General features: G+C 48.1%; 1 protein-coding gene across 2 annotated transcripts in view; it reads right to left on the bottom strand.

Moving 5' to 3' along the window:
• The window catches only part of KIF1B (kinesin family member 1B), a 133428-nt gene that overhangs the window by 64149 nt on the left and 53060 nt on the right, over positions 1-16219 (bottom strand). For both annotated transcript variants that reach the window (XM_055001134.1, XM_055001135.1), the window contains exons 10-13: positions 12747-12822; positions 11596-11674; positions 11035-11177; positions 6056-6189 (exon numbers count right to left, since the gene is read on the bottom strand). In XM_055001134.1, coding sequence (XP_054857109.1) covers positions 6056-6189; positions 11035-11177; positions 11596-11674; positions 12747-12822 — 432 coding nt within the window. The remainder of the gene's footprint in view (positions 1-6055; positions 6190-11034; positions 11178-11595; positions 11675-12746; positions 12823-16219) is intronic.

Raw genomic sequence — 16219 nt, 5'->3', positions numbered from 1 at the left:
GCCCAATTCCATAGAGTCGTTGCCTCCTTGCAGAGCTTGAGCGAGACCGTTCCCCCCTGCTTGTTGAGATAGTAGCAGGCCGTGGTATTGTCCGACAGGACCTGAATCTTCCTGTTCCGAACGGCATCTGCAAAAGAAGCGAGGGAGTAACGGATCGCCCGAAGCTCAAGAAGGTTGATATGCATGGATGCCTCAGATGGGGACCAGATGCCCTGAGCCGAAAGCTGTCCACAGCGCCCCCCCCATCCCAAGTTGGAGGCATCGGTATAAACTGTGACCTCAGCTAGGAAGGGGCCGAAAGGACAACCCTCAGACAGGTTTCCAGGGACAGTCCACCAGGCCAGAGAGCGCAGCACCACCCTGGGAATGGAGAACTTCTGATGCTGGCCCATAGTGAGGGGGTTGTACCTCCGGACGAACCAGTTTTGCAGAGGCCTCATATGCAGGCGTGCAAAGAAAACCACCCCAGTGGAGGAGGCCATAAGGCCCAATAACGTTTGGATCAAAAGGGCAGTCTGGTAACGGTTATGCAGGAAATGACGGGCTAAGGAAGAAAGCCTGGTCAGGCGATCTGGAGGCAGGTAGGCTCTGCCCCGTGGTGAGTCTAGATGAACCCCAATAAACCTAATGGCTGTGCCCGGAGTAAGGATGGACTTATCCCTATTAACCACCAAGCCCAACTCAGCCAGTACAGACAAAGTGAGGGCAATATGGCCCTGGAGAGAGTCAGCTGAGGATCCCACTAGGAGCCAATCATCCAGGTACGGGTAGATAAAGCACCCTCTGGACCGTAGGTATGCCACCACAGTGGCCATGCACTTCGTAAAGACCCTGGGCGCAGAGGCCAGCCCAAAAGGCAACACCGTATATTCATATACAGAATCCCCATAGGCAAACCGCAGATACTTCCTGTGGCCCTCAAAGATGGAGATGTGGAAGTAGGCGTCTTTCAAGTCTAGAATAGCTAACCAGACGCCCACCTCTAGGAGCTCCATGACCCGTGCCAGGGTCAGCATCCGAAACTTCTCAACCTTTAAATAGCTGTTGAGGCCCCTAAGGTCCAAAATGGGCCGGGAACCTCCATCCTTCTTATCCACAAGGAAGTACCTCGAGTAAAATCCCCACGGGGAAGCAGCGACATTGACCACCCGGACAGCACCTTTGTTAACCAACTCTATAACATTATTGTGCAACATAACATCACAACATGGAGAACAATGGGGAGGGAGAGAGAGAGGAGGTGCATCTGTAAACATTAACTTGTAACCATGGGCCACAATGGACAGGACCCAAGTGTCAGAAGTAACACGTTGCCAACAGGGCAAAAAAGGCCGAAGCCTGTCCAGAAACTGGGCAGCAGAGGAGGCGTCCTTGGAGGCCAACAGGGGAGCGTTCAGGCTTAGTCAGAAGACCGAGGGCTTCTGCACCGAGGTCGAAGGCTTGGGTGAAGAAGGCTGTTGCCTGCCCTTGGACCGGCCGGAGCGCCGGGAAGAATGACGCTGCTGGGCTGAATAGGATCGGTGACCGTAGGACTGGCCCGAGAAGAAGCGCCCTTGACGCTGCTGGTAAGGTTGGTAAGGGGCCTGGTAGGATCGGAACCGACCATAACGATACCTCGGACCCGATGACTGAACCGAGGGGGCGACTCCGAGGGACTTGGCCGTCTGCTGATTCTTTTTCATCAGGGAGAGGGATTCATCCGTCTTCTCCGAGAAGAGCTGGGGCCCCTCGAAGGGGAAATCCTCCACTTTCGCCTTCTTTTCAGGCGGCAGGGCAGTGGACCGGAGCCAGGCGTGTCGACGCAGGACCACCGAAGTCGCCATCGAGCGCGCCGCGGAGTCGGCAGCATCCTTGCCCGCTGTCATCTGCTGTTTTGACAGCCGTATGGCCTCTGCTTGAAGGGCCTTCACCAAGTGGCGGCGATCCTCGGGGAGATCGGAGAGGTAAGAGGACAGCCGTTTCCAGAGGAACAGATTGTAGGACCCCATAATGGCCTGGAAGTTGGCAATACGGAACCCCAAAGACGCGGACGAGTAGAGTTTCCTGCCCATGCCATCCAGCTTCCTGCCTTCTCGGTCCGCCGGGGCCGACGAGGAACCGGAACGGAACCGAGCCTGACCCTCCTCAGCCACGATTGAGGAGGGTTTCGGATGACTGAAGAGGTACGGGCAATCATCCTGCTTTAAACGGTAGTACCTCTCTACCTTCTTTGCCGTCGCGGACACGGACGCCGGTGTTTGCCAGAGCGCGAGAGCGCTGTCAACAAAATCCTCCACAGGGGGAGACGCCACCGACGCGGGGGACCCGGAATACAGAGCCTCCAGTAGCTTACTCTTGGGCTTGGAGGTCGTGGAGGAGACGTCTATCTCCAGCGCGGCAGCCATCCGCACCATCTGCTCGGAGAACAGCCTGTAGTCGTCATTCGGAGACGATGAACGGGGCCCACCCACGGTGTCATCCGGGGAAGGATCAGAGGCCGCATCTGAAGAACACTCCGACGGTGACGCCAGACCTTCCTCATCCTCGGAATCTGAAAACTCCGGCGAGGTTTGTGTCGGAACCGAGGACCGGTGAGCGCTCGGGGCCGACGGACAAGTCGCCGGAACCGACGGTCGCAGAGGCAAGCCAGGAGGTGGAGGAGCGGATGCCGGGAGCCCGACTGGCTGAGCCGGAACGGAAACCACCGGAACCGAAGGGTGCTGCAGGAAGGGCAGCGACTGCTGGAACCACGCCACAAAATCCTGCCAGGAGGTCATGTTCCCAATCCCCGCGACAGGCTGGCAAGGGGGCAGAGGAGCAGGCACCGGGGCGGGCCAGCGAAGAGGCACCGGAACCGACGAGGTAGACGGCAATGGAACGGAGGCCTCCGAAGGCGCCGGGGCGGAAGGCAGGGAGCGTTCGAATGACTGGAACGGTTCCGCGAAAGATGGGAACGACACGAATTCCTCGGGAACCGACGGAGGAGGCGTGCAGGGAGGAGACGGGGTGTGGAGACTCACCACATCGTCAGGGATCAGGACCGGTCCAGATGGAGTACCAGGTCGCACAGTCGGAGCCGGGGATAAAGCACGGCCCTTGGCCCTCGATTTCGCCTTGGCCTTCTTGGGCTGGGGTTCCGAAGCAGCCTCTGCGGCCGAGGGCTTGGAGGAGGACTTCGGCTTGGATGCGGAACGCTTCTTGGCCTTCCGGTCGGAAGGACGATCCCCGGAACCGGAGTCAGGTCGGGCCTCCGGAACGGGTTGCCCCGTCGGTTCCGCGGGGAGCTGCTCTGGCGACTTACGAGACGGCGCCGGCGACGGAGCGGCGGAGCGGGATCTATCTCCCGAAGAGCCGGATGGCTTGGGGGGGAGAAGGTTAGCATCCCACAAAAAGGCACGGAGCCTGGCCTTCCGATCACTCCTTGCCTTCGGGGTGAAGGACATACAGATGGAGCAGCGCTCGACAACATGCCCCTCGCCCAGGCAGATGAGGCAGAGCTCATGGCCGTCCGAGTGCGTCATTTTAGTGCCGCACTTAAGACACTTCTTAAACAAGGAAGTTTGGGACATAATGAACGGTATCTCCCACCGACAAGGGGAAAAAATACCGACCAGAAGATCACAATCCAAAACTCCGAAGAGACGCTGAGAGGATAAACGCTAGATAATAGAACCTTTTCGTACGGCGGCGAAAAAGGAACTGAGGGAATGCCGGGGACGTTCGGATATATATGCATTCAAAATTGGCGGGAACACCGGCGCGCATGCGCGGTGGATCCGAACGTCCCCTTCACATCTCTGGAAGCTAGAAAAATCTTTTCCGCGGCTGGCCTGCGCCTGCGCAGTCCCAATGTGGGGCTGCACAGAAGGACGAAGACGATCATGTGTTACCTTAGCACCAGTAGAGTGCCAGATGGATTGCAAACCTCTTGTTCGTCTACTGAAAAGACAGGCATTGGTTTCCTTGTTTTCCAGAAAGGGAACTGCAGCTAAGAGACACAGACCTGACAAAGGTCACCCAAATAGGCCTTGGAAAAGCCCAGGGAGCCTCTGCAGCCACCCTCATCCTATTCTCCAGAGGAATGCCAAGGAAGCTTCAGAAGAGCCCCACTTCACAGCGCCGGCTTGGGACAGCGAGAAATATTTTTGGGTTACCGCTGTGATGGAACTAGTCGATTGTTCCACGCAGCGGTTAGGATTTGCCAGAAACCTGTTACCAATGCAATTTATTTTGCTGGTGCTGGATGGAACATCATTCTAGCCACTAGTAAGTACATAAACCCTGCCCTTGAACATTTCTGGGTGCAAAGCGACTCTGACCGCTTTCTCCAACAGCAGACATTCAATCTCTAACTCCCACTAGCAAGCACTCGAGTCCATTAAAGCCAGGGCTACAAACCTGAAAAAGAAAACTGATTATTCTGACAGCAACTTTTGCCAAGTTGGAAATTCAGGCTATGGTGGGCTTTAAAACCAGATGCAAACCGAGTGTGGAAAGTTCTGGAAAAAAACTTTGGTTTGCCATTACCAAAAAAACAACATTAAGAAAGCAAGTCTGCATTCATCTGTTTATAATTTTGCATCCACTAGTCCCAGTATGCAAAAAGTCCCAGCCCAACGTACAAGGACCATTCCCACAGCAAGAACTAAACTAGAGAGCATAGTTACCAGATATTCCCCATCTGCTCAGTATTTAAGCACCCTGCACTTTGCAAAGCTGCAGTTGCTGAAACTCTGGTACATGTGCAGCAGGATTAATGTCATGCTGCTGTGTTAATTAAATATCAAGAGTGGCATAACTGAACAGGCTTGAAGCCTGTGGCCTTAAGGATTTGGCAAAATGGATTGTTGCAGAAGACAGCTCCAACAGGTTTGTCAGAGATGAGCTGGATGAACATACGCAGCTGCCTTTTACCAAGGGGAGACCCTTGGTCTGCCCTCGGCTCAGGGCTGCCAACTTTTATTACTTTTTTTATTCAGCCATTCTTCCAAGGAGCTCAGCGCAGCAGACAGTTCCCCTCCGCCAATGTGGCCTCATAACAACACTACAAGGCAGGTCAGGCAGAGAAAGCATGCACAACTGGTCCAATGTCATTCCAGTGAGCTTCCTAGAAGTGCGAGGATTTGAACCTGAGCCTCGCCAGTCCACATCAGGCACAACTACGACACCTAAAACTATTCTCATGGATGGCACCACATTCAGCCTCATGGAGAGGAAGTCCATCAGCCTCACTAAAAAGTGCTCTGCCTCTTGAAAGCTTACACCCTGAAAATCTCATTGGACTCGAACCCTCCTGTTCTAGTACAGGCCAACACGGCTACTCATCTAAAAATACTACATCACAGAGGCACTTTAAACCAAATGGCAGCCATTCTCTGAGGTCTGAGACACAGAGAGGTCTCTCAACACCCGCTAAATGAGGTCCTCTGAACAGGAAATGTCAGGGATTGATCCTGGGCTTTCTGATTCCAATATGTGATCTGTCAGTGAGCCATAGAAAACACACACAACTACAATTAAGCATGAGTTGCATACACAGCTCATGGAGAAGGGGAAGATGCTTATTTCTTCCTAAACAGAATGAAAGGCCTACAAGGTCTTTCTGACATGCTGTTTAGAGCAACCTATTAACTGTAATCAAGTGAAAACCCACTACCAGAGCCTCAGCACAATAAGCCTGGAAATGTAACAGATATTAATCATGGGGAAATGCTCCAAACCTTGGCCCTTTGAAGCAAAGCCCTGAATGCAGATCCCTGCTTGAAACCTCTGCAAGCCTAGCCTGAAGCTCAAGAGGCTTCGAGTTGGAGGCCTCTACCCAAAGGAAGACCAGCCAACTCACCTACACTCAGTGCACCTGAGCAAGATCCTCAACGAAGCAGTAGGATCTCTGTGCTTTGAAGTGGAAGGCACGGCACAGCCAAATCCCACACCTGCTCATTGCACAAGTATTAATTGTCATCAATCGTAACTAAGGGGTGTGAATAAGAATTACAATGCAAAACACATTCCTTAACTACCCCAGTTCCTACCTGCACATAAGGAATACGGGGGAAAGCTCTTAAAAGTTACATACCTTCAAACGTTCGATGGCTTCCTCGCCTCCAGGAGTGGACATGATTCTTTCTTGGATGCTGGAGACAGACGTTAAGCCCACCTGACTACTGAGAGAGCAGGAAGATGGGGATGCAGTGAGGGAGCCCATGGACGCTGTGGAAAAATGGCCAGGACGTTGATTCTCTGATGCTAGCAAGTATCTGTGCTTATTGTTCTGAAAATCTTTCAGATCTGGGAGAGAAAGACACAGGGAGGGAAGGCAAAAATGGGAGGGGCAAGGGGACAGATCAAGGGAGAAAGGAGCAGAAAAATACAGGGACGGAGGAAACACAGGAAGGAAACACCAGTGTGAGAGGACAGCACGTAAGCAGCAACCGAGGCAGGATTAATACCACAAGATGGCAGTTCTGAAACATTTCCTTTAATGAATGTCCCTGTGCACTAAGAATTTGGCAGGGGCTGCTCTTACTCAGAAAAGAGGTTGGCAACCAGTAGGGTCAAGCCCAGTTATGAAATGGTCACCTCCTACGCAGCACTTCTCCGTTCAGAAAAGTTAATATTTTTTATTTTGTCCTGCTCTGAGGCATCGTCTTTTTTTACTATGATAACTGGTTTTCTGGAACTATGAAGTATTTGACATTGATTTTTTTACTGTTTTAAAAAATAGAGGTGACTTGCAGTTGTAAGGTGCCTTGTCCATGAGTTGTGTGAGAAGGGGATGGGGTGGAGGTAGCAAACCGAGTAAGTAAACACTGCAGTAATACAAAGAACTTCTGTAAAGTTTCTGATGGACAGACCTTAAATTTACCCATCAGCTCTTCGCTACTGCCCAAACAAAAATTGTCTGCTCATCAGGACACTGGATTGGTGTGATCTGAAGGAGAAAACTGGGCACCTGTGAAAGTAGCCCAGGACAAGTAACCACATGTTCCAACAATGAGATGGACTGAAAGTGGTCTGTAAGCTCAAGCAGTTGGGCTGGGTTCTATTTAAGGCATCTGTCTACAACCTTGACAGAGAGGCAAAAAAGAGTTCATAAACTGCTTTTATTTTTCAGGCTATTTGTACATCAAAAGATGCAGAATACATAGGGCTCAGTTCACCTTTCGAAAGAATACCTTGCAGATTTAATTTAGGACTAGCTGATCTCAGTACAAAAACACATCAAAGATCCTTTTTTTAAAAAAAAATACTGGATAAAAATTTGTGTTCATGCTTTGTGAAAGATGCCTGAAGACGTCACCACTGGAAGACAAGACAGACAATTTCTCCAATCAATACAAGCCCTTTTGGGCTCCCTTACACCTGCCCACAAAAGTTTACCATTGCTTGTTCAACTCTAGCCAACTTGCCCTGCAGTGCCTATAGGACTTTGGAAGGCAACAAATTCATCAGTCCGTAGAATGTCACATGTTTTGAGTTTGTTTGAAAACTGCCATCCACAAACACAGAAACAGGAGCGGGAACAGAGAAAAGATATTAGGTAATAAGGAATTTGCCAGGATGCACCAAGCAGGCAGAGAGAGAGAACGGAGTTTATTGGACGTCCGGTTGAAAGCTCATGCATTCAGAGGGAAGGTCGAACTTGCAATTGCTGTTTCCCCAGTTTGCTGCACAGACCTTTGCTTCTGCACCATGCATACTTCTCTCTCTGATACATTGCAGTAGCTCACACTGAGGGCAGGCTTAAGCTCAACAAGCTGGAAGCAGCATAAGAAAAAGGCTCAAAGCAGAAACACAGCTGAGACTCGCACCACCAGTTACCCAAGTTCAAGGATATTCCAGACAGATCTCTTTCATTATTTGTCTTGTTTTGGGTAGGAACAGTAGGGTTAATAGGCAAGGCGGAAACTAAACAGATCCTGAAAGTCCATGTGCTCCATCCCTTCAACTCCGGGAACACCACCGCCTCTGCTGTCCAATCAGAATCTAATCAGGACAGCTGCCTTCCATCTTTATGGCAGGCCTGCAAACAGCCACTTGGCTAGCTGCCCACAGTGAGCACTTTTTAGTGGCCAGGCAAGGAAGTCCGAAAATTAGCTAAGAGTTCTCCACCCAGCTCCCTTCAGAGTCACACATAGTCAGCTAAAAGCCAGCATTCTGCTCCCAGTCAACCCAAACATTGTGCCAAAGTAAGGCTGATTTCTGCCCTCTGTATACATTTGGCTGATGTATGTTTAACATCGCTCTCCTTTTGCATAATATATTCTGGTTTTGCTCATCAGCAAGAGGAGCACGGAGCTAGAGAGGGCACTGAAGCTGCAGTCCCAACCATAGGCAATCTAATTCATCTGACCTGCCTCAACTTCTGATTTCAAGCTCACACGGAGAGCAGTTGAGGTTCGTTTACAGAAAAGGCCATTCAAGTTTTAAATCTGTTTGATGTCAACTTTTTCCTTCTAAGAAACGTAGGGCAGAGTCAGGAAAGAAACACTCTTGCTAAGGATATTACGTGAGTCCATCACCCTACTCTCGTTTTCTCCAAATTTAAAGGTAAAACGCATTTCTTCAGGGCAGAAATAAACACACAAATCTGGAGGCATCAATTACCTTTGTGAAAAAGGAATAGAATCGTATTTTTTAAAAAATATAAAAGGCAATTGCCGTACCCACTGCAGTTGCCAGAGCAGCTAATGTCTTAACCCAAAAAGCTGTTTATTCTTGTTCAGTGGTCCATTACTTTCCATTTTTAAACATACACCATTTGTTGCGAATAAGCCACACATTTCTGCCAGAGTTACGGTTTCAAAAATTAGTAGTTTAAACTCAACTGAGACAAAAATAACTACTCTCATTTTTTTTTAGCCCAGGAACACTTTAAAAGCTCTCGATGTTGTGCCTTGCCAAAAGCCAGCTGCAAAGCAGAAGCCATTGGCTACATCCAGCTCCATGAAACAATAACAGATTCCACACTAAAAACGGTTCTGTCTGGAATTGCCTTGCAAGGGACAGAGCACAAAGTTCAGCTGAAAGCTGACCTAGCAAAAGCCAGTTAGTAAAAGTTACTAGTTATGCGGTACACACATTTGCCTCCACTTCCAGAGAAATCTCCAAATGGATCAACTGAAGGCAGAAGTAAGAGCGAAGATACAAGAAGGGAAAAATATTCAGGATCAACAGTGGCACAAGAAGGGAAGAGAAGACTCGGCATTTGATAAAAAATAGATTCTTAGCTGGGCACAAGCAACTTGTCTGGTTTGCTGAAAGAGACCATAACAAGGTGACCTTTTTTTTTTAATGTTTAAGATCCCTTTTTTCTCTATTTCGTTCTTTTTAGAGAGAAGAAACATCATGCATACCAATTATGCCCCTTTAAATACAAAACGAAACAAAAACCCTTTTTAAGTCAGGAATGTTCCTTGGCAGACAAATGAGCACCCACAATCAAACAACCGAAGTTTAGCATTCTTTCTGAAAATTCACCAGCACAAACTAAAGATTCACCCAAGAGAAAGGTTTATTCTCTTATTTTGATGGCTTTAAAGCTTCCTCCTCCTCCCACTCCCCAGTCCCCTAGTAAGAACAAGTTTGCAAATTGCCTTCATATACAACGACCACATAATCCCCCCCCCCCCGCCGCTTTCTGTTGCTGTTACTTTCTGTTACGGTAGCACAGCAACATTTGAATGAATCGTGGGATGGGAGGATCAGGGCAATTCCTGTATCAGTGCCATGCCCGCCTGGGGAATATGTATTACTGGTGTGGGTTATTCCGCATATGAATCTGTCATTTAAATGTCACCAGAAGAGTGGGAGACTCAGCCTCAGAAGAGCAACAAGAGCACCGCACAGGTCAAACACGAACTGGGCCTAAAACCACAGGTTATAAACTTTACAGGGTGAGATGACAGGACATGAACCCACGGAACTCCTTGCTATATTGCCTCCTACCACTGCAATGGAGGGGGTGGGGAAAGAGAGACCCCATTTTTCCTGTATGGGAAAGTGGATAAAACACTCTGACATTAGAATCATAGAGTCATAGGGCTGGAAGGGACCTCTAGGGTCATCTAGTCCAATCCCCTGCACTGTGCAGGAAATTCACAACTACGTCCTCCCCCTCCCCGACTGCCCCAGTGACCCCTGCTCCATGCCCAGAAAATGACAAAACATCTCCAGGATCCCTAGCCAAATTGGCCTGGGGAAAATTGCTACCTGGCAATTAAAATGCTCTTAATGATTGGACCTTAAAATGATGGTGTTTTCAACGTGTTACAACAGAGAAAGCATTACATGAGCCCATTCTCTGCCAAGCCCCACCCATTTTTGTCTTTGCTAAGGAGATGCTGGGATGCATAGTTTGAATCTCACAGTACTCCAACATCTTTTTTATGGCCACAGTACATTATTTAGAGAACAGACACTACCCACGCAGAGGAAACACTTGATTATGGATTTAAATCTACCCCTCCCCGCAAATCCAAATTTTACAGATGGGACAAGATGATTCACTTTATTCAAACTGACACATAAGGCATGGATTCATAAAACTGAATCTACATTCTGTTTTTCTTTTATTTTGGGAAGGAAGAGAGAGCAAAGTGGAGGAGGTGCGAAACAACTGGCACTGACAGCCAGGGATCCTGCTGGGCCAGAGCAACCGAGGGAAGGAATGGTGGCCACATGCTCACAGTTCCTGGGAGCTGCTACAATTCTTGTGACTAGGCAGGAAAACATTCCACGGCCAGGAAGTTGGAACCTCTCTTTCCACCGAAACCTGGCAGTTTGGCCCTGACTCCTTATACCCCACCATGTTTCGCAAAATTTGCTGGGTCTGAGCAAAATCTGCTGGGTTGTGGGACTGCTGAATCTATGAACCTTTTGCCAGCACTCATGCCCTCAACCCGACCTGAGCCCACTCACAGGGAGGGAGGGCTATAAATGTAATCAATCAATCAAATCTAAGGAAGCGCCTGGATTTTTGCTCAGCTCTGAGGGCAGGTAAGGTGTTTATCACCCACAGCAAGGACAGGCCTAGAATCTTTTTAAGCCACTTACTGTCAATAATATCTCCAAGTCCTTGAGCACGAAGGAGGTCTTTGAGCCGTGTAACTTCTTCCTTCAGCTCCCGCACCAGTTTGGCATTGGGATCTTCATTGATAACTGCATTGCATTTGATCTGCTTGGCCCGATCAGCATATCTAGAGAGTCATTGGGATAGAGTGGTAGTTAATTTGTTTCTGGGGTGGGGGGAGGGGGTGATATCCAAATACAAAACAAAAGCCAAAAACCATCACCCAATGACCCCCCACTCATAGACTAGACAAAGAAAAGAAGATAGAGGAAACTAAGGGGAGGAATCACATTCTCAAACCTTACAGTTGCCCAATTCACACAGCACAGAAGATACTTCCTTTCTATAGCATGAAGCCTTTAGTGGTTAAAGTGGGTCTCTCTCAGTAACTCTCCTTTCCGTACTTGAATTTTAGGGACAGGAAACCAAAGCCAGCTTCTGATTCGCTTTCCCGTAACTCATCACTTAAGCTTCACATAACAAACGAGGGGGCAGGGTGCAAAACAGAAAGCCCAATGTTCCCATATCACATTCCAGGGAAATACCTTAAAGTGCTTAAAGTTTCATCATAGTTTATATCTGCCGGACTCAGAGCAGCCACCATGGCAGTTCTGGAGTTGCCACCTACGAGGCAGGAAAAGATTATAGGATTAATCCCAGGTTAATACTTGGGACCAAGGATTTTCTGCAAGTCACATATCTGACACCTGACCACAAAAGACAGCATAATAGAAAGCCCACCACTAAAGTAGATTAAATTGGGACAATTAAAAAAGTAATGCTTTATTTTATCTATTAAGCAAGGTATGCATTTAGACACGCAAGTGACTAAGGAGCTGCAAGTTCTTAGGTGCTCGCTTATTACAGAAGCAAACAGCTAAATGAAACAGACATTACCAGGGATTTTTTTCTGGGAAAAGAGGTGGTGGAACTCAGTGGGTTGCCAGCACAGGGGGCAACTCTTGGTGGGAGGTAGTGCCCCTGGTACCACATGGGCGTGTGCAAAGTGCAAGCATGCTCCCAGAACTGCACAATGACGTCACTTTGGGTCAGCTGGATCTAGGGGGGAGGTTTTTAAAGTTTAAATCGCCCTCAGCGAAAATGGTCACATAGCTGGTGGCCCCGCCCCCTGATCTCCAGACAGAGGGGAGTTTAGATTGCCCTTTGTGCCGAGTGGTGTGGAGGGCAATCTAAACTCCCCTCTGTCTGGAGATCAGGGGGCAGGTCCACCAGCCATGTGACTCCGTTCCACCGTGTTCCAGCTGGAAAAAAGCCCTGGACATTACAATAACCTTTTTTCTAGAACCATGACAACTAGAAGCTGGATTTTTAAAAAAAATTAAAGCCAAGATTTGCTAAACCCTGATGGAGACAGGGGTTTACATATGAACACAGAATAGACAATACTGGACCAGTGACGTGACTTCTATTGTCTACGTTGATTGGCACTGGTTCTCCAGGGTCTCAGGAACCTGTTACCTGATCTTTTTAACTGAAGGCACTGGGGAGTAAATCTGGGACTTTCTGTATGAAAAATAAATGTTCTTTTAGTGAGCCCAGGCCCCACCTCAAGCCAAAGGGCATGTCTCCAAGATGGTGGCTATTGTCATAAACTGCAAAATGTAGCACAGCAAAAGGAAATTGAGAAGCAGTTGGAAATTCAAACTTGAGCAGAGTTTTTTCCGCGTCAGCATACCTAGGTTTTCCCGAAGTAGCCACGTCAGCACAGAATCCCTGTATGGAATAAAATCAGTCTTCTTTTTCTTCTTGCTCTGCAAATAGACATTTAGAAATGAAGAATGGGTTCTCATGAAAAGGTCTGCATAAAGCTGCACACAAGTTTTTCGTGACAACTTTTCAAAAAACAATCTCAAACTGCCATTAAAGCATGTGATGTAGACATCTAAAAAGAAACTGCAGTGAAAAACAGTGACAAGTGGGCAGGGGAGGGAAGGAGAAAAACAGCACGATGACTCAGGGGCCAGAATCCAAAGAATTACTGCAAGCAGGCCGAAGGGCTTGGGAATGCCCAGCAGCGCGTTCCCTTGCACCGCCCCCTAGCCCCACCACAACACCCTTTGGACAGCCTTCTCAGATTCAAGGAACTGCCTGCCATGCGGCCACTGTTAAGAAAGCCAAACCTAAGGCACCGTTGAGGTGGAGAACTACTGGTACATCGGCTCTGGATTCCCAGCTGGGATATTTTGGCTGAAAAGCTGGGCTAGTAGCCTGTGGAGCAAATCTGGCCCTGAAACCAACTCCTCATAATCGTTTATGGTCAAGGAGCTGGGCCTCAGGAAAAAAAGAAGTCTTTTCAGATTCTGTGAAATAAACGAGAGATTCCATGCTGTTGTATTTCTAGTTCAGCCTTAACGTTTATTTAGATATTTATATCCCACTTTTCTCCCCAACAGGGACTTAAAACAGCTTATTATCTTCCCCTCCTTCCATCTTTATCCTCACAACAATCCTGTGAGGTAGGTTAGGAATCCAGCACGTTTCCACCACAGAGTACAGATTCGAACCTGGGTCTCCTAGGTCCTAGCCCAGCATTCTAAGCACTATATATACCACACTTGCTCTCTTACATGTCCTGTCACACAGAAGCCTTTATAATAGCCAGGTGACATCAAACTGTACAATCGAGATTGACCACTCATGAGGTGGTGAATTTCTCAGGCTGCTGGGAAAACAGATAAGGAATTGGGGCAATGCAAATGAATTACTGCAAAAAGGGTCAGAAACTAAGAGGCTAAATATAATACGTGAATTTTATGTATAATAAATGAGTTTATACACACACACCTCTTAGGTTGAGAGCAAGGTAAAAATATAATATAATTAATATAATTAAATAAAATTAAATATCTAGACACGTATAAGCTAGCAATCTGAAAGCACTGACAAGGGCCAAGTTCTCACTGTTGTGGCTGATCTAAAGCAGCCCTGCTGGATCAGAACCAACACCCATATAGTCTAGCATCCTATTCCCTGCTGTGGCTGACTGGCTGCCCTGGAAGGCCCATTCTCGGACACAGAGGCCAAGCGTCCCATGCTTAAACCCCCAGCAAACCCCCAGTATTCAGAGGAGGCTTACCTCCAGACAGGGAGGTCCCATCCTGCTGTCACGACTAACGCCAGTTTGGTGTAGTCATTAAGAGTGGCAGGACTCTAATCCGGAGAACCAGGTTTGATTTCCCCACTCCTCTGCTTGAAGCCAGCTGGGTGACCTTGGGTCAGTCACAGCTTTCTCAGGGCTCTCTCAGCCCCACCCACCTTGTTCAGTTTCATATTCTGAGGGTTGGGGCATATGAATTGAGCTGTTGCAAATAGCTGCTTTAGCATTTCAGTCTGAATTTGTAAGAAGAACCTGCTTGGCACGCATATGGTCGCTAAGAAGCCGCTTTAAAGCATCCCATGTGACAGTCATCACCACAGAGGGAGCTGTTCATGGGTAAAAACTCAAGCATACTGCCTGTCGTGAAGGGGGGGGGACACATCTGATTCACAACAGAGAACAGCTCATTCTATGGCAACAGCCATCATCTGAAGGAGCTTCTGCAAGCCACCGCACCGCAAGGGCCGTGTGTATTCTCGTACAAGAATGCTGGACAGCAGAGCCGCTTTGCTGCCAGCTGACATGCAGGAGAAGCGAAGGGCCCAGCAGATGTCCCTTCTAGAGTTACAGCCTAACCAAAGTTAGGTCAATTAGATTCATTTGTACATTGCTTGTGAGAATTCAAAGCATTAAAGCAAGAGCCCCAGCAATCAGCAATATACGCTACGATGAGAGACAAGCATAGTCTTACAGTTTTATTGGCAAATAAGGGCTGGAACTACACATTACTTGCGAAATCCACAAAACAACTCTCCCAATGTTAATAAACAGCCAGGAATGGGTATACATGTGGGCGGAGGGCTAACCCCCTCTCAAAATTTTCCCAGCACCACTGAGGGGAGTTCACAGATATGCCGTGCACAAGCATTAATTGCACACATGCACACTCTCTAGGAGCTGCTCTATAACATTCAAAAGGATATTGGGAGATCAGGTCATGGATTTCCCACCTACTATGTGGTCCAGCCCCTAATGGTTACTCACCATGAGCAAAGCTCCCGTTGCTTCGCTGAACTACATTCTATTTTTAAGCTACAATAAGATGAGTACGTTATTTCTATTTCTACAATAGGGAAAAACCATGTTAGGTCCAGATCAGGGATACATGTGTTGTTTTTAACACTAAAATTCTCTTCTCCTTCAAGTGCAGCGAGTGGTTTGGCAACACCTGATTCTGCAGCGCTGCTGAAGCTAAGCAGGTGTGTGCATGCTTGTATGAGAGACCACTGCAAACTCCCATGTAAGAACAATGTTAACCATATATTTAAATAGCCTATGGCTTCTTTATGGAGCAGGCCACTTACTGAAAGAAGACAGCCCCATTGCATAGTAATGTAATTCTCACCAGAGACAATTCGTTCTCAGGCTTAGACCCACCCCCTCCCCCCAAATCAGTGCAATTCTTCACATGGATCCCTGGTCCTGGTTTCACCCATCCTCATGGAACCCGAGTCTATGAAATACCAAGATTTAGTCACCAATGACTACTATTTCACCCCCTCCATCATACCTTGCTCGTGCAGTTATCCTAAATTTGAAAGCATCGAAAGAAGAAAGGAAGAATACAGAAATAAGTTTGTAGAGCAAGGAAGAACAGGTTACTGAAATAGGCGCCACTGATCGGGAGACAGAGACATTACTTTCTGAGGCATCAAAAGCAAGAGCTTTACTTTTTTTTTTTAAATAAAACCAACAAAAAAGCACATAACCCAGATCCTATGGGCAGCTGTGAAAACCACCAAAGGCCTGATTGACGGAGGAGAGATGAGGAGTGGAAAGGGCAGAGTTTCAGCCTTCTCTACTAGGCTGGACAGACGAGGAGGAGCCGGCTTGCACACAGGAATCTCCAGGGCTGGGAGCCATCCCACACAAGCAGCACGCTTGAGCCCAGCTATGTATTATTCACATCTCGTGAGAAGTACACGGCTGCCAGACGGATGGCTGAGACAGGTAGAAAATGCTCTCCCAGTCCATTCTTTCTCTTTGATGATTTCCCCGCTCATTTAGCAGTTAATTCTCCTTAGAGATTTGTAAGGGGGGGATCAGCAGGG

This window comes from Eublepharis macularius, chromosome 17 (assembly GCF_028583425.1).
Source record: "Eublepharis macularius isolate TG4126 chromosome 17, MPM_Emac_v1.0, whole genome shotgun sequence".
NCBI lineage: Eukaryota > Metazoa > Chordata > Lepidosauria > Squamata > Eublepharidae > Eublepharis > Eublepharis macularius.
The sequence above is the reverse complement of the archived record's forward strand: the minus strand, read 5'-3'. Positions and strand labels throughout refer to the sequence as shown.